Source organism: Culex quinquefasciatus, chromosome 2, assembly GCF_015732765.1.
Source record: "Culex quinquefasciatus strain JHB chromosome 2, VPISU_Cqui_1.0_pri_paternal, whole genome shotgun sequence".
Lineage (NCBI taxonomy): Eukaryota > Metazoa > Arthropoda > Insecta > Diptera > Culicidae > Culex > Culex quinquefasciatus.
This window is the reverse complement of record NC_051862.1, coordinates 26,809,061-26,836,236: the sequence shown is the minus strand read 5'-3', so window position 1 is coordinate 26,836,236 and position 27,176 is coordinate 26,809,061. Positions and strand designations below refer to the sequence as shown.

At 39.4% G+C, this 27,176-nt stretch overlaps 2 protein-coding genes and 1 pseudogene across 2 annotated transcripts; 1 reads left to right on the top strand and 2 right to left on the bottom strand.

Annotated features, from left to right (window-relative positions):
- Positions 1-10,282: 10,282 nt before the first annotated feature.
- On the bottom strand, positions 10,283-10,681 carry LOC119767820 (annotated as a pseudogene).
- A 432-nt stretch (positions 10,682-11,113) lies between these two features.
- LOC119765941 lies at positions 11,114-17,989 on the top strand. Its single transcript, XM_038250219.1, has 3 exons — positions 11,114-11,234; positions 17,362-17,534; positions 17,716-17,989. Exons 1-3 carry the CDS (start codon positions 11,114-11,116, stop codon positions 17,755-17,757), a joined length of 336 nt encoding a protein of 111 aa, XP_038106147.1. The 3' UTR covers positions 17,758-17,989.
- A 6,982-nt stretch (positions 17,990-24,971) lies between these two features.
- Positions 24,972-26,612, bottom strand: LOC6044918 (actin, muscle-type A2). Its single transcript, XM_001862313.2, has 2 exons — positions 25,666-26,612; positions 24,972-25,580 (listed from the first exon to the last, which is right to left on the bottom strand). Exons 1-2 carry the CDS (start codon positions 26,588-26,590, stop codon positions 25,375-25,377), a joined length of 1,131 nt encoding a protein of 376 aa, XP_001862348.1. The 5' UTR covers positions 26,591-26,612; the 3' UTR covers positions 24,972-25,374.
- Between the last annotated feature and the right edge of the window lie 564 nt (positions 26,613-27,176).

The following is a 27,176-nucleotide window of genomic DNA, read 5'->3' as shown; positions in this document are numbered from 1 at the left end:
TCATGGAGGCTTATTGTGTCTGCCTCCATGGGCGGATAAATCCCTAAAAAGTTGCGTATGAAAAATATTTGAAAAGTGCGTTGAGATGGATCTAATAATATCACGAAAATTATATAATATCACGAAAATTATATATTAGCATATCAAATTTCTCCCTTTGTTTTGAGATGAGAATGTTTATAAGAGTAATTGGAAATACAGTGATAACACAAGGCCGAATATTTTCAACCTGAATTAATGATCATTTCATTTAAAATCGTATCTATGGCATGACAAGTATTGTGTTGGAAATTTATTCCAAATTTGTACGATTACGCTAATGTATTAAATTTGATTTTTTACAGAAATGCTAATTTTTCATCTAATTATAACATTTATTTCAATTTATCACTTTCCAATTTATTTAAATTTATCACTAGAAAGTGAATAAAAGCTGTAGAAATTTAGCACGCACGCGCACACACACACACACACACACACACACAAACACACGCATAAATTTTCTACGATCGCACTTACCCTGTTCGGGATTCTCCGATGCCAAATTTGGAACCGAAATGTCCGCGATTCCTCGTCTACCACCCCGTCGCACACCTCCAGCAACGAAAGTAACATCCGCGGTAGCACCTCCTTGCTCGCTCCGACCGAACGTTGTCTGTCCAGTCCTCCTCCTCTCCCGCAACCGTCTCATACGTTCAGCAGAAGTGCTGCCAGACGCAGTCGACCCTTCCGTTGCATCTCCCACTCGCCCCTGCCGCCTCCGCTTTCCTGGATTGGACACCGACGGTCCAGCCCCAGAACCTTCCGGGAACTCATCCCCGCGCTCTCCACCTCCTTCAGCAGCTCGCTTCCGTCGCCTGTACCGCCTTTTGCGTTCAGCGTTGTCCACTGGCGCCGCGGTAGGCTCATCCGCCAACTGCCTCTCCTCCTCTCTCTCCTCTCTCTTCCGCTTCCGATAGGACGCCTTGTACACCTTCCGCAAATGCTGGGACATCTTGTCTAGCCGCAGTTCAGTAGGGTTATGAAGCGCCAAAAATGGTGCTGCTACACAGAAAAAAAAGTGTAAATTTACCCGACACTTAAATCATGTTTAAAATGTAAATGTGCTCAATGTAAATTTGAAATCCAATTTAAACTGTTGTATCGCATTTAAAGACCCGACATGTAAAATTAGATTCAACGTAATGAATAAATCTCATTTAAATAGACTTTATTTTTCTAAGAAAACATAAATTTGAAAAATAAAAAGCATGTAAATGTACTTTTGATGTAAAAATTGTGAATGTAAACTCAAAAGCATATAAATTTAGTTTTGCGAATGACAGCTCAAGTGAAAAACGAAAACAAATCAGTTCAAAGTTTGGTGCGCAGTGGAATGGAAGCGGAAATGTTTTGAAGTTTGCTTTAAATGCAAACATTTGTCGAACTATGTTAAATTGTGAAATCAAAACTCAGGTAATGTAAACAAATATGAATTTGTTAGTGATACGTTCGTAAATCAGGTGGAATAAATTGTTGTTTACATTACAGCTGGACTCATCGAAATTGTCACCAAGACGTTCTGTAAGGTGGAGCTGCGAGCTCATCAGGGAGAAGGTGGAATTATCTTTGTTGTTTTGCTGGTCACCTTTTGAGCGGCTAACGACGTCTGGGTGGAAGCAGTGGTTTATGCTATCACTTAACAAATCACAATCAATTTACGCTGCAGCAAGCAGCCACTGGCGATCGATGCTGTCTATTCCGATGGTCCGATTTGCCCAGATCCCGTGGTGTTTGCGGTTAACAGATTTGACCGTCGTCGAAATGTTTAAGGATCTGTCCAAATTCTTATTTATCAGCTGGAGCCGGCCTTCCTCTGCATTCCATATGCGATACTTGGACTGTGTGTAGCGTTTCCGTCCATCAAGCCGAAGCGAAGCGATGCGTTTTCTCTCCGTGGTCGGCAGATGCGGATTTGTTCCGGCGGTGCAAACAAGGGAATTCTCATGCGAAGATTGAACTTGATGAGGTAACACCGGTAACACTCACCGGCTTTCGATTTCTTGCAAGTTCTCAGTAATTTGTATGTTTTTTTGTTGTTTTTTTAGGAACTTTAAAAAATTTAAATGTTTTTTTTCCTTTGGGGGGGTTAGGCAACATTGAACTGTTTTGACAAAATACGTTTGACAGTTGGGACGTCCGAGAAAGCAGTCACCAGCTTTGGAAGGTGTCGGAGTTAACACGTTTAGTTTGGCCCACCAAGAATTTTGATTTTTTCGAACTCCGACAGAATTGTGACGATAATTTTTATACAAAAGTAGGTACACTCAACCCCCGGTGGTTGGTCTTTTCTTCGTTTGACACTTTTTTAGTTTGTACCCCGTTGGTTGGTCAAAGGCAAACTAAAAAGTGACGAACTGTCACTTTTTACACGGCGCTCACGCACACTATCAAAACAAACATTTGGTAGTGTGTGTGAACTCCATGTAAAAGAGGTGTCCAACTAAAAAGTGACCCCGATCGTCTGACAACATATGGTGTCAAACCATCGGGGTTTGAGTGTACACTAAAATTGAGCGAGAACATAGCTCGTGAGATTACAGTAAAATAAAGCATTATTAGAAAATTTTTGTAGAAAAGTGGATTTCTTCAAAATGTTTGTACATTATTATATTAAATATGTAGCTTTATTTATTTTATTTAGTATAGGATAGAGGACCCAGTTTCCACCCTGCTCCAGTTTTGGCCATCTTATTGGATCTGATCAAAACTGTATTTTACCAACTTAAACCAATTTAAAAAAATACGTAGGGATTTAAATCAATCATTTCTTACACTATAATAAAAAATTCTAATAAATTTTTAAGCTAAAAACATTTTTTGTAAAATTTATAGAAGCATTACCACCATTTTTTTCAAATCCAACTGCAATGGAATATAATGGAAATGTGGGAAAATAATACAGGATTAACAGGACCCCATGATAGATGATTTTGTTTCAGGCACGGAGTCCAGACTGTTAATCCAATATTCGATATAAACGTACCCGCAATCGTGAGGGGAGAGTGTCTTAAATAAATTTCCAGTAAAAAAAATCTCGAGCCAACATCGATGTTGGCTCAAGCTTGAGCTATGATGATTCTCACAGGATTTTGGAGGAAGATTTTAGTAGCCTTTTCAAACTTTTTTTTTTAATTTCTTTATCGTTGTTATAGTATTGGTTCAAGAGGCATCTCAGTACACTTTTCCCTCGTTCTTCGCTACATTCGTTTTAAAAATGGATAAATAGAGATGAGTACAAAATTATTGAGCATTTTCCAAAAAAATACTCCAGATTTTATCTTTGCTTTGCCATTATTAAATAGTTTCATGTTAAAATGCCATGTCGTTATATAATCATATGATAGCAGATCGTTTTTGACTATATTGTAAAATACAATATTTAACATTAACTCATGAATACCCTAAATTGGGTAAATTGAACTCCGACAAAAATCAACTTTTATTCCCGGTCTATCTACGATGCAATTTCATTGATTGCAAAACGTCAGTTTTTTTTGTTTATAAACATTTTAGCGCCTACTGCGATCGTTCCGAAGTTTCTTGTTCGTTTGGCGGTCAATTTTCGTCGCAGTTTTTCTTTGGCCCCAAGGCTCGTCTCAGCTGACAGCTGCTTGGTTTGACGGAGTTCCACGAAATAAGTTCCGATGCCCAGGAAAACCATTGTGCTGCAACTTTTGCGAGTGCTAAGTCTGGTGCAATTTTTTGGTGAGTTGTGTTTGATAGCCCAATGCAAATGTCAAAATAACGCATTTAATTCTCTCTTCCTCTCGTTGCCATCCTCTAAAACCAAGATCTTACCGCTTGAACAAGTCAAATACCGACCCAAGCAGGAGCAGCAGCAGATGCCATTTATATATCCGTTCCGGCCAACACGACGGGCAAGCCCATGAAGGAGGTGGTGGCTCTACTGGCAAAAAAGCGAAGAAGAAAAAAGTCGAGCCGACTCCACCCGCAGAAGCTGTGCCCGTTCTTCCATTAACACCTTTGATCGTTTCCACGATGTCAACAACAGATTGGCCTCTCTGGCGGAATGCACTTCCATTGTTCTGGCACATCCGGCGAGTCGTTGCGCCAGTGGTGGAAACGGTAGCTACTTTGGCACTGGGAACGGAGTTTTCTCCCGGGGTGCACGTGTCGTGGACGGAGCAACTTTTCAGATGATCGTTGATGACAATTTGACTGGCCAGATGATCCTTGTGCAGATTTTCGACGGGCCGGAACAGTCCAAAGCTGCAGGTTGAGGTGGCCGGCGTTAAGGATAGGAACAGCAAATGCAACTTCAACTGCAGCATTACCATATCGAGAGCGTCGACTAGTGACATCGTGTCGGCTGATGACAACGTAGTAAGTTTGGCATTTTTTACTTTAATTATAGTTTGTTAAGCCAGGTCCGGTGGTGTGGTTGGTGTGGTCGCCTCTCACCACAGTTGGTCCAGGCTTAACTGAGAGGTTCGTCAGTTGGACTCACGAAACCAAGTTCGCCAGTTCGAATCCCGGGTCGATGGGAGCAAGCTTTCGGACATCAGATTTTCAGTACAAACCTTGCAACAGGCCATTGGCCATTGGGGCCGAGGCCATTGGGGCCGAGGCCATTGGGATTTCCTTTCCCTTGATTATATTGATATTCTTACGCTCTGTTGGATTTGGTTTTCGATGTTGTTTTCAACCTTTATTTTATTTTTATACTGCATTGAATGCTTTTCATTGAAATGATTTTTTGCTTATTATTTAATCGAAAAAGCATTTTATGAATTAGCATTTCAGTACAGCATAAAAAAACTAAAATCATGAAAATTACATCGGATTCCAAATTCAGCGGAGCAAAAAAAATTTCTGGCTTGGGTAAATTTACGTAGATTTCATCGGAAATTTACATGTTTTCATGACGTTTTTGTTCAGCACGATCACAGCGGAAGGCATTTAAATTTACAATGAAGTTGATGTAAATTCGCATCATTAATGACGTGCACTTTTGGTACATCATAAATGATGTAAATTTACCGGATTTTTTTTTTTCTGTGTAGGTACTTGAATGCTACATCCCAAGATGGGAAGCTCATTTCAATCGATCAGCGTGAAGCAGCAAAAATCATGATCGGATTTGCAAAATAGGTTTAACAAGATTTACACTTAATTTTAAGGCTTGTAGCAGTATGTTTCTCGCTGACGCAATGAATTTGGATTCAAGAATAACTCTCTCGTGATAATTTTGTGGCCCTGAAAAGGGCCGTTTAATGTTAAAACCGACGAGTCGGGAACTGGCGACTTCCACCGTCTTTATCATTCTTGCTCCTCAACTGCAGCATCAGCCAGCATGCCTTCCCCCGGCCAGAGAACGGATTTTGATTTCCTCCTTCTGCTGATGATTCTTCTTTCGGCTATTGCTGCTGGCCTTCCTACGCGGGGCCGAAAACGAAATTCCTCCCGTTGCTGGCTTTCTGCCGGTCCGAGAACGGATTCCTCTCCTGCTGCTGGCCGTTCCTCTGCTGGTCTCTGCTCCCCTCTGCTCTAGCGGCTGCTGCGGTTTCCTCCGTGCCGTCCTGAAGTGGCCTTCTCGAGTGCTCGCGCCGTAATGATTCGCGTGTGCGAGGTTTTGGTGCTTAAATAGATTTGGGTATGGCAAGCGGCGCAAAAGGGGAGTGGTCTCCAACACATAAACGTTTTTGGCGCGTATGCGTTTGAGACCGCGCCCCTTTTGTTCCGTTCTCCTATTCTGCCGACATAAAAGCAGCCAAACCTCGCACTCGCGAGTCATTTTGGATCGAGCACTCGAGAAGGCCACATCGGAGGAGGAAGCAGCCATCGCGGAGGAAGCAGCAAAAGCCACAGCAGAAGGAGAAGAAGAGGACAACCAGCGGAAAGAACTAGTAGCCTAGGAAATCTGTTCTTTGGTTGGTGGAAGGCTAGCAGCAGGAGGAAATTCAAATTCCGCTCTCGGTCCGGACAGTCGCAGGAAGACGGGATGACGTCATAAGTGGATTGAAACCCTTGGCGGAAGAGGGTGCCCAGATCAGACCAAATTAAACGGCCCTTTTCAGGGCCAATATATCAATCACGAAAGAGTTTGTCTCAGTCTCAACCAAACCAACCAACTCAGAAGTGAGTTGGCCTGAATTTGAACCGAGTCTACAAAATTGACGACCCTTTTCAAGGCCCTCAATCAGAACTAGCAAGTGATATTTTGCGAAAAACTTACTTAAACTATTTCACGCACTCGAATTACAAATTTTAACCTCAATCTACTTTGCTTGCGTACACACAGTATTCTATACAATTTTGATCATTGGCGTAAAGTGGATTGTTATATAAAATCACGAATTTTAACCCAGACTGCATGTTTCCAAATCCAAATTGGCTGGCGAGAAGGCAGTGAGGTTTAAAGATTTTTATTTGCTGAAAAAGCTCGAATTGATTACGAAGGAGTTTTTCTCAATTTTCTGTGATGGATTTTCTTTGCGGCACAACAAAAAATTTGCATCGCGGTAATCAATCAAAAGCGCGCAAGACTCTTTTCTTGATTTGCCGTTCCTACGGCCAATGTATTTCTGATAAATTGGTCATCATTCATTCTAAACTTTCTGTAAAGATTTTCTTTGCTTCACAACAAATTTCGATCTGATTGATGAGCGTCTCAGGTAGGCCTTCAAAGGTCAGTTTTTTCTAAGAATCATAAATTGTGAGAAAACTCTCACACTGTACCATAAATAAAAAGTCAAAGTAGTTATGTCACAGACATAACCGGAATGGCGTAGACTACGTAAAGTATTGATATGTGAATCATTTCTTAATTTTGATGAATTAGCTAGACACTTGAAATACATTAACGGAATAAGATCGTGAATGCGATCGGTAAATTCAGTCGGACCGTGTACGTACCGGTTGTTGAAACAGAATTTATATACGATTCGAATTGACTTTGTACTAGAAAGAGATAGCAAATCTAATGCGAACAAAACCGCAGCTACCATGTAAACATACTTTGAATGTGTTGATAAATTTTTGACTAGACAACATCGAATGGAGGAAGGAAAGAAAAGAACGAAAAACGATTTTTTCGCGAACCGAGTGAATGTAGCAGAATGAGGGGGAGGGCAGCCTCAGAAAGCTGTGCAATCCGTCACCCCAGAAGTAAATCGTGTCAATTCAATTAGAGGGAAGGGAGATATAAGCGTTTGACGGATGACGCAGTATTCCAGGGCCTTCGGCCCGGGTTTTTAGGAGTTGGGGGCGAGAGCAGCCTCAGAAAGCTGTGCAGACTGTCTCCCCCGAAAACCAAAATTTGTTCCTGAAATTTAAACTGTAATTATTCGCCCCGGGTGGGACGAGGGATGGGAAGTGAGGGAACTCCGAAGAGTTGGAAAGTTTAACAACTAGAATTTGGAAGTTTCACAACCACGGCTTGACCCACGAGAGGCAACTTTTCGGCGAGAAGGAGCAAGCGCGCGCCCCATCTTGTTGCTGCCTCGTCCCGGGTGGGACGATCCAAACGGTCCGGCCATCGAGAGGCAACTGGCTGACGGTGACGACGAGAAAGCGATGCGCATTTCTTTTGCAGTTCTGGTCCCTCTCTCTCCTGCTGCTGCTGCTCTGGTCTCTCTCCTGCTGCTGCTGCTCTGGGCTGAGCTTTCCTGCTGCTGCTGTCGGTCCGACGTCTGAGACGTGAATGATAGAATGGGTTTTTTTTTTTAACGATTAAATTAAATTTTATTACAGTTTTTAATTATACATTTGTTTTACATATTAAGTGCTCAGGAGTTTCTTTTCAGCTTTGGTGTTGTGTGTGTGAGTGTGTTAAGTTTAAATTATGGTGCACATTTTGCGGGATTTAAGACCGACTATTAAGTTAATTATTAAAAATAAGCCTACCTACTTAACCTAACCTTAACCTAGGGGAATCAAAGACGAATATTCCGGATCCCCTCGATGTCGCTCACCGCACATCTTCTTTGAAACTTGGCCCGCTGGTTCTCGAAGCGCGCGTCAAGGGTCCCCACGCCCGTCAGCTGATGAACTTCGGTCGTTCTGGTCCAGAACGGGACGTTCAGGATCATTTTTAGCCACTTGTTTTGTATCCGTTGAAGCCGATCTCGATGGGATTTCGCGCAGCTTCCCCAAACCGGCTGCGCGTAGTCGATCATTGGACAGACGACGCTCTTAAAGACAGCGAGCTTGTTCTTCAGGGAGAGACGAGACCTCCTGTTGACTAGGGGGAACAGGGATAGAATGGGCTGAGCGCGCGTTCTTATATATGATTCCGGTCTGCTACTTCCCCTCCTTTTTCGCGACCGACACTCGGTCGCGTTGCTCGGATGATTTTCCCCTCAAAATAGGTACTTGACATTCCCGTCCGTGAGTGGGAAGCGCTCATTTTGCTTGCAAAATCTTTGCTTTTTGAAAACATTTTAAAACATTCAATTGTTTCAATAGTAAAACTATTTTGCCAACAATGAAAGTTTCATAGCAAATTGCTGAATAATTTTCGAATCGAATGGAACCAAAATCGTGCCGATTCGATTTGAGGGAAGGAAGATATAAGCGATTGACGGATGACGCAATATTCCAGGGCCTTCGGCCCGGGTTTTTTGGAATGACACCCCAGTACCTTCGACAAAGACGTAAGTCTACGTCAATATAGAAAATAGTAAATCACTTAAACATGCGTGCAATTGTCGTTTGCATTTTATGAAATGAATAAGATAACTCTTTCGTGATGAATTTGGTGGCCCTGAAAAGGGCCGTTTATTTCAATTTGCTGCCTTTCTTCTACTTGCAACCACAACTGCGCTTAATTTGCCGTCTGCGGGTCAGAAACGGCCAGTATCGATAACGTCTCAAGAACCACCAAACGGTAACCGACGGAATTGACCTCAAAAAGGCTTCCTCTAAACAGCGCACAGAGCTGTGTTGAATTTCCATCTGATTTGCTTCGACTGGCCCGGCTTCCATTGTCGCTTCTTTTCTCCCTTCTGCTTGGCGCTTCCTTTGCCGCGTCCAGTCCAGTGAAGAAGTTGCTCCGTCGGTACGATGTTGACTGACCGAGCCGCTTTTAGTTGATTTAAGTCGGGGACGTATGCTCCGCCTTTTGCACCCATTCTCCTATACCTCCTTATTCGCTTTTTGCCCCGTCGACGATCCGAAAATTATGCGGTGGAGTAGGGGTGATTTTAGATACATCAATCTCACGTCTCTCGATTGACTGATTGGGAAACGTTTGTTCAACCAACCAGCGTGCCCCAAAAGAGGAGAAATTTGCCGCGAGGGGAAGGTGAATCACGGCGTATCATTTCGCTTCGCGAAATTTTGGGTTGTTACCCTGTATAGAGAGCCCCATGAAGATGTTCTTCGTCAAAAGAAGCGATTAGGTTTAGATTGAAGAAGACTAACTCTTTCGTGATTGATTTTGGTGGTCCTGAAAAGGACCATATTGTTTGGTTATCTGAAAAGAATGGTTTTAGGATTATGGCTTTGCATGGAATGGCAAGAGTAACTCTTTCGTAATTGTTTTGGGTGGTCCTAAAAAGGACCAAATTTCTGAAAGAAAAGTTGAAGATTATTGAATTTCTGAAAAGAAAATTAAGTTATGAATGGTTATAAAGTTCTACGCCCTGGCATCCCAAGAAAACAAACGCCTTGGACGACTTACAACACTGGAGGAAACCATTTATAGACAACTTTTAAACCCAAGGCGACAAAATCCTTAGACAACTTGCAACCCGGGAGGAAACCATTTATAGACAACTTGCAATCCCAAGTTGACAACATCCTTAGACCACTTTCAACCCACCCAAACGTTTATGGACGACTACTCTACCAACTTACTTTTGAATTTGCGCTTTTGGACGACCCTTCAAGACGCACAACCGAATTTCAAACGCTGAGGGAGCTGAACCCCCGTACACGACAGACTGGCGAACGCTGAGGGAGTTAAGCCTAAGAGCAAGAGATCTTCCCAGATTTGTTACTCTTGCAAACTTGCTGGTTTTAAATCTGGGTTGAACTCTTGCTCTTTGAGCCTAACTCCCCGACCCAACAGAACTTGCACACCCTTAGGACCAAGACCCGTGCCGAACCCTATTTGGACAGAACACCCATTCAAAAGAGGAGAGGAACGAAGGAGTAGAACGAATTTTAGCAAGAATGTTAAGAGCAAAATGGAGGGGTGAGGGGGCAGAGGGTTGGGGGCGAGAGCAGCCTCAGAAAGCTGTGTATTCCGTCGCCCCCGAAGACCAAAATTTGTTCCTGAAATTTAAATTCAAATTATTGCAGTTCGCTGCCTCGTCCCGAGGGACGGGAGAAGAGGGCAACAGTTTGGAATTGGACAAGAAACAACTCTTTCAGAAGCGCTCGCCACGAATGCGACGAGCTAGTTGGATGTCCTTGGGCATGATCGCGCACAAATTCGTGTGCTCGAACAGCCCACCAGGTACACCTCGCAGGTCTCCTGCAGCGCCATCACGGCCGAACTCTGGAACCGCAGATCCGTCTCCTCCGGTGGCCGGCGCCTTCATGGCCAACTACTTCCGCGGTGCTTTTCCCCCGGTGAACTTGCGAGCTATCTGCTTCGTGCAAGCCATGGTCCTTAATTAGCCTCCGATGCGATGTTACTCCGTCGAATGTTATAGTCAGAATGATGTTCTGAGCTCTGGCGCGCGTTGTTATATATGATTTTGGCCCTCTACTTCCTCCTTTTCGCGACCGACACCAGTCGCGTTGTTTGGATGATTTTCCCCTCAAATTAGGTACTTGACTCATTCTGCAATCAAAATCACTACATTTTGAAAACGTTTTAAAAGATTCAATTGTTTCTATCGTAAAACTATTAAGCCAATGTTTAATAAGTAACTCTTTCATGATTGAAGATGCAACTCTTTCGTGAATGATTTGGTAGTCCTGAAAAGGACTGTTAAGTTTGACTTTTCTTGGCGGAAGCGGCAGTGGCCTACACGGTACCAGCGGCCTTCCGGTTTTGGCCAGCTTCAGCAAACTCGTTGCACCAGTTCCTTTGCGTCGGGTGAACGCCTTCCGGATGAAATTAAACTGCTTGGCCAGGCCGCACTTGTAGTTGATCGCGATGTTCTTCTTGATAACCCGCGACGATCCGTTTTTCGGTGGCCGGCGGATGGTCTGCTTCCTTCTCCTTTTGCTGCTGCTGCTGCTGCTCCTTCCACGCCGGTCCGATGTTGGCTTCTCGAGTGCTCGTTCCAAAATGACACGCGCGGGCGATGTTTGGTTGCTTAAATCGATTTGGATATGGCAAGCGGCTCAAAAGGGGCGCGGTCTCCAACGCATAAACTTTTTTTGCGCGTATGCATTTGAGACCGCGCCCCTTTTGTCTCGTTCTCCTATTCTGCCGACACATAAGCAGCCAAACCTCGCACTCGCGAGTCATTTTGGATCGAGCACTCGAGAAGGCCACATCAGTCCATCGCGGAGGAAGCAGCAGAAGGAGGAGAAGAGGACCAGCAGCAGAAGCAGCAGAACCATCCAGCCATCTAGAACCATCCAACCAGAATCTTTTCTCGGGTTGGTGGAGGGCCATTAGCAGTCGCAGAAGCAACCAAGGCCGCTTCAGTTGCGGATAGGAACGAGTAAAATGGCCGACAAAACGGCGATTATCGCCACAGTGTGATGCATCATCCAACACAAACGGCCCTTTTAAGGGCCACTAATTTATCACGAAAGAGTTGTCCTTCAGTTCCAAGCAATAAAATTTCGAATCGAATGGAATCAAAATCATGCCGATTCGATTTGAGGGAAGGAAGATTTAAGAGATTGACGGATGACGCAATATTCCAGGGCCTTCGGCCCGGGTTTTCTGGAATGACCTTCGAAAAAGACGTAAGTCTACGTTAATAATCTATCCTTTTCTGACATTTTAAATTAATCGATAGCAACTCAATCTCATTTTTCGGCGCAGATAGTTTGGAAACTCGGCTGTCATTTTCAGTAATATTTCGGTAAACCGCTTTGAAGTGATTTACACGTACCGTCATCGGGGTGAGATTGTGTCATACAAAAATGCAGTAATTTGTATGACCCAATCTCACCCCCAGACCCAATGTCTCCCCCAATAACGGTACCTTCAAAATGTTAGTTTCAGGAAAATTAATAATTCAGAAATGAGCGTGCATGAACTTATAGAGTCTCTTTCGTGATTGATTTATTGGCCCTGAAAAGGGCCGTTTAATTACGACTGAACCTGGTTCGCGGGGCCATCCCCGTTCTCCTCCACGACGCTCTTCCACCTTTTGCTGCTGCTCGATTGTTGCTCCCACGCGAGCCCGATTAGGCCTGTACGAACGTCCACAGCTTCTTTAGCCTCATGTTGACTGCTGCTTCCTCCTTTTTTCCGGCTGCTGTGCTGCTGCTGTTGCTGCTCCGCGCCGGCCCGACGTGCACAGTTCGAGTGCTCGTTCCAATGTGAGTTGCTTTGGCGAAATTTTCTGCTTATATAGCGGCACAGCCGGAGAACAGCACAAAAGGGGCGCGGCCTCGAATGCATACGCTCGCTCTGATTGGTCATCTGTCCGATTTGTACTGAAAAATTACTCATTTTGATTGCATGTTTTAAGTGCTTTAACTATGTTTAGTCAGACTATCTATGTAGTTAAACAATAGCTGAAGTCTTCCTCTTTCGATTGGTGGTCCAACCGTCTGGATTGATTCACAGGGAAAAAAGATATAAGCGTTCAAAATGTCCCCTTTTTTAACGCTTAAAAGTGACGCTTTGGATCGAATTTCTGAACTGCCCCCCCAATATAGTAAATAGAGACATAGTCCTATGTCAAAAAAATAGATATTGAAAGGCTTTTTCAAAGCATGGTTTGTTTATATTTTTTAAGGGTGGTACAAATCTTTTCAAAAGTTTTGTCATGTCATTTCTGTTTTTTATGCTATGGGTATCAAATGATCGGGATGTTTCATGCATTTCGAAAGTTATTTTTTTTAATACTTAAAAATTTCACAAAACTACCTATTTAAAACATACTCAAATTTTTATGTTTTTACAATTTGTTTATTTAACGATCGGGATTTTTTCAAACATTTTGAAAGTTTTTGTACAATTACTTATATTTCTACAAAACTACGTATTTTTAGGAAACGCTCAAAATTTAAGATTTTTAGATCATGGGTATCAAATGATCGGGTTTTTTTCATACATTTTGAAGGTTATTGTACATTTTTTTGAAAATACTCAAATTTCTACAAACCTTCATATTTTGAAAACATACTCAAAATATAAGTTTTTTTACAATATGGGTATCAAATGATTGGATTTTAACAAATAACAAACAAATTTTGAATTATTGAGTATTTTTTCGAAAATACGTAGTTTTATGAAAATTTTGACTTTTTTTAAAAAATTCAGATCGTTTGATACTCATGTTGTAAAAAACTGAAATTTTCAGTATTTTTTCGAAAATACGTAACTTTGTGAAATTTTTTATTGTAGTTATAAGTACAATGGAGAGCTGACATTATTTCAATCCCAAAACACTATAATTTTTTAATGTTTGCGTGCGTACTTTAAAATTATTGAACTTAAAAAAACGATAACAATCAACAACATTTATAAAAATAACACCAAATCCCATCGCTACATTTTTAACCATTTTGCTGAATATGACCTCTTTTACACTGATTTTACCTATAAAATGTGTAAAAATGTTAAATTACACAAAAACTATTGAAAACTTTACATTTAAATTTAGCTTGTTAGGTGTTTTGTAACCGTCTTGAAAAAAAAAAACATTTTTTGGACCTTTTCAAAAATACACCCATACAAGACAGCTCTGTAATGGACGGTTAAAAGTCAAACTGTAACCATTCTTATATTCACTTTGAAGTCAACAACCGTCAATTTCCCCACTCCCCACAACAATCGAATTGCCATTTTCCTCCTCCGTTCAAGCTTTAGACTGTTTCTTTCCCGGGACAAAAAGTGGGTGCGTGACAAATGATGACCGGCCAGCCAGGCCAGGTGCATTTCTTTTGTTTTGTTATGGTTTTTTTTTCTGTTCGTTTGTTGTTTCCTGACCCGCTCCAAAGAATCCGGGTGTGAGTTACCTCCAGTCTCAGTGCTGCGGCTGACTGAGACCAGGTGTAATTGGCAGGATTCAGCTCACACAGGTGGCCAAGCGGAGTGAGTTACTGGCACGAGGTAGATGAGTGCCTTTCTGTTGGGGTTGTGAACCGGTTGCTTCGGAATTTTTGAGCTTTTGTGAGTGCCAAGTGGAGGGGAAACGTCTGAGCCATGTGACGTCAATCGAGATGGGCACGGAGGGAAGTTTTCTTTGATGTTTGGTGAAATTGGGTTTATGTTTTATGGATTTAATTATTAATGTTTTAAATGTTTTAAATCGAACACTTGTTGTTTAAAGACAGGACTCAAATTATCATTACAAATCCTTTTTTGATTTCGTGTAAGTTATTTTTTCTCATATTTGGTCAACGTAAATTTTTGTAAAAGTTTTTCGCATATTTTTAAATTGTACAGAGCAAAACAATTAGATGGATGTGTAACGAATGCAAATTTTGTAAGGATTCTCATAAAATTTTAATGTTAACTGTAATATATTAAGGAGGAGTTAGTTAGTTGAGGATTTTAGTTTATAATAGTTGACAAAAACCAACTTTTTTATTTTTTTTTTTGTCACGACATTTTACATTAATTTTCTCAAAATTGATAATTTTTAGGTTTAACTTCTACTCTTTGTTTTTTTTTATTAAATTTTGTTTGATTTTAATTTGTATTCTTTCTTTGAGTCAAAAGAAACCATTTTGCGTAATTAGTTTTTCCATACAAGGCTCCAAACAATTTTGCACGCGAGTCTTACAAAACATTAGAACATTTGAATATCTGTAACTAGAGAAGTGATTTTTTGATCAATTTGTTGTCTTCGACAAAGTTGTAGGTTATTTATTAATTTTCAAAAAAAAAATAGGTACAGAAAAAAAACAATTTTCTGATTTTTTCACTTGACTTTTCTTTATTACATGTTTAATTTCAAAAACACCCTTTAAAATTTTTGATTGTTTTTACGAAACAGAAATTATGTTTAGATTTAAAATCAAATTTGCAATCAAAAATGGCTTGCACACTTTTCAGTGAAGGTAATCTTTTTGAGGTTATTGGTTTTTAAGATGAAATTTCTTGAAAAATGTAAAGTTTTTTTTCAATTTAAAATAACTTCATGCACACAAAGCACTCCACAGTGGGCAAAAACGGATCTTTTGAGGCAGTTTCTGCCGATTAAAAGTATCATTTTTAATGTAAAAAATTACGAGGAATGGATTGGTGACACACTCTTTGGAAGCAAATGACAGCAAGTGCCTATTTGCTCCATTTATCCTTTTTTTTTCTTTGATATCTTGAATTGCTGTAGTTTTCTACAGTTTGAATTATGTTGTTTTATGTTGAAAATCACGAGAAATCAATTTGTGATATTTTCATTACAGGCAAATAAGGTAAAGGGCCCATTTCGTCCCATTTACCCCCTCTTTATGTGTTTTCTTTAATATCCTGAATTGTCGTCGTTTCCTAAAGTTAAAAAAGTTATTTTATACAGAAAATCACGTAGAATCGATTGGGAACAGTCTATTTTACGGCAAATGGTGACAAGGTTCTCTTTTGCCCCATTTTATGTATTTTAGTCAATATATTAGGGTAATTCTCTACCAACTTACACGAAATCGGGAAAAATTGCCCCGACCCCGCTTCGATTTGCGTGAAACTTTGTCCCACGGGGTAACTTTTGTCCCTGATCACGAATCTGAGGTCCGTTTTTTGATATCTCGTGACGGAGCGGCGGTACGACCCCTTCCATTTTTGAACATGCGAAAAAGAGGTGTTTTTCAATAATTTGCAGCCTGAAACGGTAATGAGATAGAAATTTGGTGTCAAAGGGACTTTTATGTAAAATTAGACGCCCGATTTGATGGCGTACTCAGAATTCCGAAAAAAAAACTTATTTTTCATCGAAAAAAACGCGAAAAAAGTTTTAAAAACTCTCCCATTTTCCGTTACTCGAATGTAATTTTTTTTGGAACATGTCATTTTATGGGAAAGTTAATGTACTTTCCGAATTTATATTGACCCAGAAGGGTCATTTTTCATTTAGAACAAAATTTTTCATTTTAAAATTTCGTGTTTTTTCTAACTTTGCAGGGTTATTTTTTAGAGTGTAATAATGTTCTACAAAGTTGTAGAGCAGACAATTACAGACAATTGATACATAGACATAAGGGGTTTGCTAATAAACATCACGAGTTATCGCGATTTACCTGTATGAAATATCTCTGTATAAAAATAAATGGGGTAAAATGGACCACTTACCGTTATTTGCCGTTACTAAGAGCATAACCAATCGATTCCTCGTAATTTTTTTTACATAAAAACCGATACTTTTGATAGGCAAAACTGACGGTATCAAAAGATCCGATTTTCACCCGGTTTTCATACTGTGCACTCCTTTAAAAAATATTTCTGAATGCATGAGCAAATTTTTGAAAAGAAAAAATAAATTACGTCTGATGTAAACATATTTTATAGCATGGTAAAATTTAAAAAAATGTTAACCTTTTTTAAATTTTTTTCAGGCTAAATTTTCAAGTCACATTTGAGTTTCACAATATGAAAAGAATTATAAATCTTGAAAAATTGAAAAATATTCGCAATAAAGTATTTTACCGATCCAAAGCCTCATTTTTATTTACAGAAGTGGTTTTGAGTAGCAAATCAATTATTTTAAAACATTCTGTTCATTTCAAACAAAAGAAAAAAGCATTTGCATATGTAATTAAATTGTCATTGAAAACTCAAAAACACATTCAAAACCCGCAAAGTGTACTTATTTTTGGCACAGATTGCCATTCTTCCTGTAATCCGGGCCATAAAATTTTCAAACAACAATCTTGTCTCCGCTCAAAACTCGTAAACCAACAACGCTCGCGTTCGAAACAAATTAAAACCTATTAAAACCATTCCTCCAAATGCGGTTTTCACACATGCCATACCATCATCAATACTGAACGAGAGTTGAGAAGAGTTTCAATGTCTCCCACTCTCCAGCTCCGATTTACGACCTACAAATTTCGCCATCATAATCCGGAGTTTACGATTTTTCCCTTCAACCCCGTCACCCCCACTCCAGCGGGGGGTGTCACTTTTTCAAAACAAAAACAAACCGTCACTCACGATTCCGCCGACGAAGCAACAGTCGGCGGGCACTCACGCGTCGGTGAGTTCTCCTACCTTCGGATGGGTTCCGGATGTCAACGCATGCGCGCTCGATGAGAACTCGCTGGAGTGACCTGGAGGCCGGGGCCACTTCGGCCGAGCACTCGTCAACAGTTGGTCGCAGACATTCACACCACGAGCATGTGGTCCGGCGGTTGTCGTCGTCGTACTTGGTCCGGGTGAAAGAAAGAAGCATGACGTTTCGGCTAAGGAGGAGGTCCCACGGGGGTCCTACGCCTCCGCCACCATCCGGGTAGGCCCTGGAAGAAGGTTTGAGGTTAGGTGCGCGCGAGAACTGTCAAAGCCTACTAGGACAGGGTGACTTCAGTGATCTTCAGTGAGGATTGTTTTAAGGGTAGTGCTCGTAGTTCGTGGGTTTGTTAAGGGGAAATTACACTGTGATCTTTCTTTTTCGGTGTTCGTGTGACGTCTAGATGTGCAACTCCGCTGTATATCGAACGGAGCAGTTTCACTAATCGATCGAAAGCAACCCCCTCCGTTTTTACGACGTTTCCTAGCCTGTTTCGAAAGCAATATATCCGTGTTGTCCTTAACTACTAAGCGCGTAAGTGTGTGTGTGTCAGTTTGTATCAGTGAACGCACTCGTCAAAAAAAAGGTGAAGAGAAAGTTCAAATTTCGCACAAAAGAAACCAAACGAAAAAAAAGTGCCCCCTTTAACAAAAGCCCAAAAGTTGATCAAATTTCCCGAAAAAAAAGGGAAAAGAAAAAAACCAAATTATGACACCGCGGAATGTTCTACCACGTTTGATGGAAGGACGGCAAAAAATCGCGCTCAACTCACACTCACGAGCGAATTATCATCGGTGAGTGAGTGAGTGAGCAAGCGAGCGAGCGAGGGAAAGTGTTCGATTCTGGACGAAACTACCTGTAATTACCAGCCGACACAATCGGAATTGTGAAAGAACCGGAAGTGTTGCCAGAGTAGAGGAATTTGGCGGTGATTTTTGGAAGAAACAAAACTCGAAAAAAAAGAATACTGAAGGAAATTTCGAAACTAGTTAGCGTAAAAAATAAAGTGTGAATTTCGGAAAGAAGAGTGTTTCAGTGTGAGGGTTACAATTGGGGGGACCACCCACTATTCAATGGAAGGCCAGCACCTCTCACTCTCTGTGTAATTGGGCAATAGTGTAGTGTACTAGTAGTAGTTCATTGGATTACCGCGGCGAGTTTGGGGTTGAAAGAAAGAAAGGTGAAGAACGAGAAGGGAGCATCTGGAGCAGTGAAAGGAAAGCAGGACACGTCTGCTTGATCTGATTACGGTAGGATAGTTTGTATGGAAATAAGTTTCAAATTTTGAAGGTTGGATCGACTCAGGTGGAATAGTGGATTGATCGATGATGGTGGTTAAGATTTGGTTTAGGTGAAAATTATGGTTTTCAGGGGTTTATTTTTCAGCAATTCAATTTTTTCTGCTGTTTTTTTTCAATTTCACTTCGTATAATTAAATCTTTGGTTAAAGCCTATGCAAATACAGTCCAGACTCGATTATTCGAAGGTCTTGGAATAATTTGAAAATTTTAAAAATATTCGGATTATCGAAATAACAAGCCATAGTCCCAACTTTTGAATGCAAAAAAAGTGTTTTAAAATGCTTTTTACACTAGTTCAGTTTTTTTGCAATCATTAGTTTTAGAAAAAAGTTAGATTTGACGAAAACAAAAATGTACCGCAAAAAAAACTTTTTGCTATACTAAACATCGAAAATTTTCAAAAGTTATAAAAAACTTTAATCAACCCAAACATGCTGAAAATTATTCTTCACGCAGGGGAATGCATTTTAAATTGATTGAAGCTGATTGCACATAAATTTCCATTGAAATTTTAAAAAATTTCGAAACATTTTTTTTTCGCCCCCTGATTTTTCGGCCCAATTTTGAAGGGGGAGAGACAAAAACTTTAAATAAAATTTGTAGGAGCCTAACTGAATCAAACAAAAAAAAATTTCGTTGTCTATTTTTATTGTATGACCGCAAAACTACGCTAAAGTGATTGAAAAAAATTAAATCCAAGATGGCGACCAAAATAGCAATATTGCAATATTGATAAATACATTTGTAATTTAATGCACTGCCACTAGGAAATCAATTATTGAATTTTAACTAAAAATGGGGTCCGATTATCGAGTCTGGACTGTTTCATCATATTGAAGCATGATTTATACGCTTTTTGCAACTTTAAAATTAAGGTTAAATTATTAGTAAGAGGCACGATAATAGGATTTTCAAACAGATACTTTAAAGTAGTTTGAGGATTTAATTTTTTTGTGTTGAAAGTAAGGCTGATTCATTGGTAAAAGACAAAGGAAATGATTTTTTAAGTAGAGTTTTAATCTGGTTTTGAGCTTAATTTTTAAAATATTTTTTTTTTCAATTAAAAATCAAACTATTGATTTGGAAACTGGAACATCAGAAAATGGAGAGTTTTTTTTGTTAACCCTATCTTTTTTAGATTTTTTTTATTGTTTTTGTGTTCAGGAGGTCATTTTAAGCAACATTTGTTTTACGAAAAACTTTACTTCTCTTGTTTTATGTTTTTCTTGATTCATTTTTAAGTATTTAAATTTGAATGTATCTTGTTTAGTTAACGTTTGTTTTTGGTAGTTTGTGGCCTATTCTACCACCTCGCATGGTTACATTTTGCCTACCTATTTTTTTTTATGTTTTATAGTCAAATATTTAAATATTTTGCTATTTTTTCACATTTTCTGCAAAAAAATGAAGCTATTATCGTATAAATTGTAAAAAAATGCGTAGAGGCAAAGTCTGGTACACTAGAAAAATTACTGCATTCTTTTTTTTACTTAAAATATAGGAAATGTTAGTAAAAAGCACAGCCAAAGTTGACCCCTAAAAAAATAACATTTTTAAAAACATTGGCAAAGTTACATAAAACAAGTTAAACTTCCAACCCATAAATTTGCTAAAATTTTAAGAGTTCTACTTTCCAATGCTTTTTAAAGATCAAAAATTTGTAAAAAAATGGATTTTTGGCGACTTTTTTAATCGAAGCCCGTCTTAAGGCGGGGTGAGGTTTTAGAGGGTTAAATAAATTAATTGTAATTTAAGTTGTTGATGTTTTCAGGGAATGAAAAGTTTAAATATTCTTACCTATAGATCTGTTGAAATTTGTTATTATCATTCGATTTAATTTTTACCATATTTTTTGCATGGATTGTTGGATCATTATTTTAATTTTTTTTATATTCACGTTACATTTTTTGATGGATTATTATTCTAACAACACTTTAAAAATATTGTTTAAAATTTTTTGTACATCAACCATCAAATAGAAACGACTATTACAAACAAATCAAAGTTAATGTCCTTAAGGACTGGTTAAGGTTAACGGGGGGAGAGGTTGTTAACGATGGCCTTATTTTAGTGAGATTCAGATAATAATTCTATCTTTATCTCAGTTCAATAATTTTAAAAACACTAATGTGCTTAAAACTTCGTTTGAAAATGTCGTTTGATGTCGCGTCGTTTGAAAATGTCATACTTCTTGCAAAAATACCAAATTTAGTGAATATTTTTGATTACAATTACAATGTCAAAACAAAGGTTTAATTTATAGCTTGTAAATTCATTTTGAAAAGTTGTGGTTTGGTTGAGCGTTTTAGCAGAATGCATTCTTTGAAAAGTTAATTTAAATAAGTGATTGTTGGTTACTGTTTGTATCCTATTGCCGATATAATCATCGTTATTCGAATACGATACGATAATAACGATAATTTTATCATTATCGTATGATGATAAAACTATTGCTCAATAAGGTTAAAAAACTCAATAGAGAATTTGCAGCAAAGCTACAAGACACAAATAGCGTAAACCTATGATTTTTTGAGAAAATGTGTTTTTTCCTTCATAATCAACATTTTTATAAAACTTATGCTGGATTCAGATGAGAAAAATTATTTCCAACAATTTGGTCTACAACTTTCCAATATTAGTTTGATTTTTCTATGAGAAAACTGTAAATTTAGAAAAAGATAATAATTTGGACTATTTGGCAAGAAAGTCTGTCAAAAATCAATAAAAATTGTTGAATATAAGTTAACACATCTGTTATCAACTATATAACTGTTTATTTCATTGATATATCGTCGCCATCGTGCTAACTTGTCGTACGTGCATTTTGGGCCAAATTTAGTTAAGAACGCCATTTTGTGCAGCTCACAATGCCTCACCTTTTGACCTTCACAGATCCCCAAAATTCGATTTCAATCCTGAGATATTCAACAAAAACCGAAAAAACTCCGTGCATTTTTGTCACTTTACATATGAAAGTAGTTTCAATCTTGTCGTGCTATCTTGTCACTTCAAGAAAATTAATGTAAGTGCGACAAAAGGCCAAAGGGATTTCAGGCCAGGAAAGTCAGGATGCGTTTGTCGCACGTACAAGCTAGACTACCGTAAACATTTGTAATCATAACTCGGGACTCCAGAAACCAACTTCAACCAAACTTTGGGACAATGCACAGAATGGTGAGCCAAACAAAACGTGTTTGTTATTGTTTACATTGCGTGCTCTCGTTTTTGAATATTCAAGGTCAAACATTAAAACGCGTTTTTCTCGGAACGTCAAAATGGCGGGTGCGACAAGATAGCACGACGACGTCGATATACGGGGAAACTCATTTTTCGTGTTCCAAAACATGTTTTTCAAAGAAAAAGGTTACAAATTTTTGCGCGCCCAAAAAATGATGTTCACTATTTTAAAGCAAAAAAAAATTCTCGTCTTTTGCAACCAGTTTCATTAAGATTGATGCAGGGAATCCTGAGAAATAAGCGATTTTGTTCTTCAATCCAGCAGAAAGGAATACGATTTTTGGCAAGTAACCTCATTTTGGCGCCACCTACATTTGAAACACAGGCGCGCTGCAAAACCTCAATTTGCTTTTTTTTATGAAAAGAATGAAAAAATATTAAACTGCAATTCAAATGAATAATAACAGTTTTGCTATTGTAAAAAAATGCACAATAACAATAAATCATGAGTTCATACATGATACATCTGTTTCTGATCTGTACTGACTAATTTTAACAATTTTTAAAAGCCCGAAAGTTTCCAAGTGGATGAAAAAATGCAAGAAAAGCGTTTAAGAATATTTTTAAAGAGTATACAATATGGTGACAATAAAAAAATCGACATCAGGGATACCCTCTGATTCGATTCCTTAGGTAAAAATAAGTATCTGTGCCAATTTTAAGCCAAATCGGTTAAGGTTAAGGGGTCGCATTTTATTGTTGAAGTTTATATGGAAAAATAGTACAAATGTATGCAGAAAATATCGTTTAAGTATTTTTCTGCCAGGTAGCGTGGATCTCGCCCAAAATTGTCCAAGTGTGAAGAAAATTTAATTTCCTACAACTTTGTCGAAGGGTACGAAACAATCCGAGTTGATCCTGATTTTTGGTGATTTTTTTTTAGTAAAAAGTATTTTCTTATATACTGTATGTGTACCCCTTATATACATGCAAATATATAAGCCGATTTCATTTCATCGCATTGCTAATAACCCTTCAGGATCAACTCGGATCTTCTTGCACCCTTTGACAAAGTTGTAGGAAATTAAATTTCCTAGAAGAATCTCACACTTGGACAATTTTGGGCGAGCCCAGCGCCACCTGCTGCCAAAATCCTGAAGTGATGTTTTTGTTAACACATTTTAGCAATTTTCCCCATATAAACTTCAACGATAAAAAGCGACCCCTGAACCTTAAGGGGTTACATACATGTAAATCGGCAAAAATGTCAGAGATTGGTTTGAGCACACACTTAAACATTTTTCAAATCTCTTTTCAGGGCATTAAAATATTTATTCTCAACTATTATCAAAATAAATTATTAGACATTTGGTTGTATAATTGCCTATTTTAGCTATTTTAAGTTAGTAGTTTCAAAAAACGGGTGCCACGATATTTCCTCATTGTTTTGACCAAATCGGCTTAAAATTTTGGAGAAGACTCGTTGACGAAGCCAATTTTTCAAAAAGTTTATTTGAAAAAAATATGAACATATTTCTATGTTTTTTTCATATAAAAAGTTGTCAGTTTTCGATTTTTGTATTTTTTAAAATGCAAAATTTCAAAATCGGACTTCGTCATGCAAACGGAATGTGTTTTTGGAGTCTTCACTCCAAATTTCAGCCAATTTGGTCCATTCCATCTCGAGATATCGTGGCACCTGTAAATCAACTCGGTGTTCAGAGAAAAATGCTCACAAAGTTTGACAGTCCGCTTTGCGCATGGTAAAATGTTGAGCGTAAATCGCCTCTTACTCAGTTTAATCATGAAATATCTTCATGATACTTTCAGGAGTGATTGAATATAATCTTCAAGTGGATTTAATATTTTTTTCTGAAATATGAAATTTTGTGTTTTTCTACATGTAAGTAACACCATAACCGATTTGGCTCAAAATTGGCACAGTTATTTATTATTGACTAAAGAATCAAACCAAAGGATATCTCATCAGGTTTTCCAAAATCATCAATTTTTCTTGTCATTTCAACAAAAAATTGGGTATTTTTGAAGTGGAGAGAAAACAAATAAAAGTTGTCAGATATGTTGTTATTGTTTAAAAGCAATAAAGACAATAATAACAAAAAAAAAAATCGCTTAAAACATGTTTCACAGTTTTTAAATTATTTGAAATTCATTTTAAAAATGTATAAACAAAGTCCATTGTTGCATCCAAATTTAATTCTAATGAAAAATTTGATGACGCCATTCGATTCATCGTTCAATTTTCTTCATAACAAGTGGTTGAGTTTTGTTTTAGCAGTTTTTGGTTACAAATTATTTTAAAACAGATGTTTTTTGAAAAAAATCAACGAAAATCGCAAAAATTAGGCGCAGTGCCAAAAAGGGGTGGTCCATTTTTTGTTGATATCCAGGATACCTGCCTGTTTTGATAGTATAAATAATCTGTTTCTGTACTTTTTTTGTGTACAGTTGTGGTCAAATGACTCGTACAATCAATTTTCAATGTTGCTCCAATCAAAAGATTGTTGAATAAATGTTACCTGATTTGTGTTAAAATTAGGAGGGAGATGCAAGAACAAAGAAATTAGTTGTTAAATTTCAAATCAGCTAATAAAATTTAGCAAAAAACATATTTTATTTTTGATTGAATTTTTGAGGTTAAATCAAAGGTCTCAAATCTCGATCTATGCCTTTTCCAGACTCATGTGAAAATTAAAAAAATATCAGCCAGTTTAAAGCCAATTTCGGTGGTTTTTCAAAGAATGTTGGTCATTAAACTTTAGGCGTATTTTTATTTGTCTGAAAAAAGTCAATCGGAAAGAATAAAAAAAATCTAGTTATAATGTTTACTTTATGCCCAACTTTGACAGTTCAATTTGGCTACAGAAATAAAATTAGAAGAAAATATTCAAGGAATCAACAAAATGGGGGAAATTGAACGTCTTGTTCAATTTTACTTCAATAAAAGCTGTATATCTAATTGAAACGTGGTGACGTACTCAAAGAATCAAAAAGTTTTTTTTCATGATTCCAAGAACGCACGGTTACGACGGTTGCGATTCCCAAGAATTGAATCACTAAGTGGAAACCCAATGCTTCTTATTGCTAGCAAAGATTATTTGGACATGGATTCTTTTTCGTTCTTGTTCTGCAAGAAAATAATAATAAAAACATCAACCTCCTCCCTTCTTACAGATAGATGCATACAAAATATATTTCCAAAAGAAAAAATGTTAAACGATAGATAAAAATGAACACGAGCGATTGTTGATGTTGTAGTTGTTGCGCCACCACACGAGAGTGGGACGCCGACGCCATTACTGGGACAGTTTGGGCCGTCGCCACGACCGTCACGGACATGGCCGCCGCAGCACTGCCCACTTTTGTTTTCACCACCACCATCACCACACTGCTGCTGCTGCTGCTTTTGTTGTTGTTGTTTATGATGTTTCTTGTGCTGTTGTTGTTGTAGTTGTTGTTGTTCCTGGTCACCAATCCTTGTTGTGTCTTCTGGTAGTATTGGTAATTGTTCAAGTAATTGTTGGAGAAGCTCCTTCTTCTTCGCCACGTTGACCGGAGGCGGCTTAGAAGCACTTGCGGTGGACGATTCCGGGGCCGCCCTCGTCGTACTCCTGCTTCGAGATCCACATCGTCTGGAAGGTGGACAGCGAGGCCAGGATGGAGCCGCCGATCCAGACGGAGTACTTACGCTCGGGCGGGGCGATGATCTTGATCTTGATGGTGGAGGGCGCGAGCGAGGTGATTTCCTTCTGCATACGATCGGCAATACCTGTGGGTACAGAGAGTGAGGAAAGGTTTTTTTTTTTTTTGAGGTTAGGAAATTTCAAATGAATGAGAATGTGAAAACGTCTTACCCGGGTACATGGTGGTACCGCCGGACAGCACACTGTTGGCGTACAGATCCTTACGGATGTCCACGTCGCAGCGCATGATCGAGTTGTACACGGTTTCGTGCACACCGGTCGCCTCCATGCCCAGGAAGGACGGCTGGAAGAGGGCCTCGGGCGCCCGGAAGCGCTCGTTACCGATGGTGATGACCTGTCCGTCGGGCAGTTCATAGGACTTCTCCGAGGAGGAGGAAGCGGCCGCGGCCTGCATTTCCTGCTCAAAGTCGAGCGCGACGTAGCACAGCTTCTCCTTGATGTCTCGCACGATCTCCCGCTCGGCCGTGGTCGTGAACGAGTAGCCACGCTCGGTGAGGATCTTCATGAGGTAGTCGGTCAGATCGCGACCGGCCAAATCCATACGGAGGATGGCATGGGGCAGGGCGTAACCTTCGTAGATCGGGACGGTGTGCGAGACACCATCGCCGGAATCGAGCACCACTCCGGTGGTACGACCGGAAGCGTACAGCGACAGCACGGCTTGGATGGCCACGTAAGCCGCCGGCGCAGCGAACGTCTCAAACATGATCTGGGTCATCTTCTCGCGGTTAGACTTGGGGTTCAGCGGGGCCTCAGTCAGCAGAATCGGATGTTCCTCGGGCGCCACTCGCAGCTCGTTGTAGAACGTGTGATGCCAGATCTTCTCCATGTCGTCCCAGTTGGTGATGATGCCGTGCTCGATCGGATACTTGAGCGTCAGAATACCTCGCTTGGATTGGGCCTCGTCACCGACGTACGCGTCCTTGTTACCCATACCGACCATCACACCCTGGTGCCGGGGTCGGCCAACGATCGAGGGGAATACGGCGCGGGGGGCGTCATCACCGGCGAATCCGGCCTTGCACATGCCGGATCCGTTGTCGACGACCAGTGCTCCCGCATCATCATCACACATTTTGGCGGTTTAGTTTTTGGGTAGGTGCGGGGTCGAAGATTGAGTGAAAAAACAGAGAGAGCTTGTTTCGAAGTGGTGAAACTGAAATGAGGGAAAGGAGAAAAAGAGATGTCAGCAGGGTTACCAGGTCAAAATTAGAAAAATCTAGCAATGTATCTATTAAAAAACTGACTGACGAAATTCTAACCATTCTCAATGGTGAAGGAGAGGGAGGATATGAATTAATTTTGAAAAATGTTGAATTCAGGTGGTTTAACTGATTTTATGACCTCAAAAATGTTTAATTAACATTCCCTCTAAGAAAAATTCATTCATTTTTTTTTATTTTCAAGTAAATTCGTTCATTTTAATCAAAAAGTTGTTTAAAAACGGCACGAAGTGAAATTCTGGCAAAATCTGCCAAAATCTGGCATGCCAGAGTGCACTGAGAAGAATGAATCTTTATTCTGGCTGGCACTTGAAAAATCTTGCATTCCCAGATTTATCTGGCAACCTGGCAACCCTGGATGTCTGCTTGGTTCTTATATTAGGTTTTATAGAGTTTTGGTTTTGTGCAAACGCAATATTTTGATAAATATTCAAAAGA

What these genes read in the sequence shown, in the direction of transcription:
- LOC6044918 (XM_001862313.2), bottom strand. Translation starts at nt 26,590, where the DNA reads ATGTGTGATGATGATGCGGGAGCACTGGTCGTCGACAACGGATCCGGC. An exon ending in CGGTACCACCATGTACCCGG is followed by an intron (nt 25,581 to 25,665) that starts GTAAGACGTTTT and finishes CTGTACCCACAG; the next exon opens with GTATTGCCGATCGTATGCAG.
- LOC119765941 (XM_038250219.1), top strand. Translation starts at nt 11,114, where the DNA reads ATGTTCTTCTTGATAACCCGCGACGATCCGTTTTTCGGTGGCCGGCGG. An exon ending in GTCCGATGTTGGCTTCTCGA is followed by an intron (nt 11,235 to 17,361) that starts GTGCTCGTTCCA and finishes AGTGACCTGGAG; the next exon opens with GCCGGGGCCACTTCGGCCGA. An exon ending in ACGCCTCCGCCACCATCCGG is followed by an intron (nt 17,535 to 17,715) that starts GTAGGCCCTGGA and finishes TGTGACGTCTAG; the next exon opens with ATGTGCAACTCCGCTGTATA.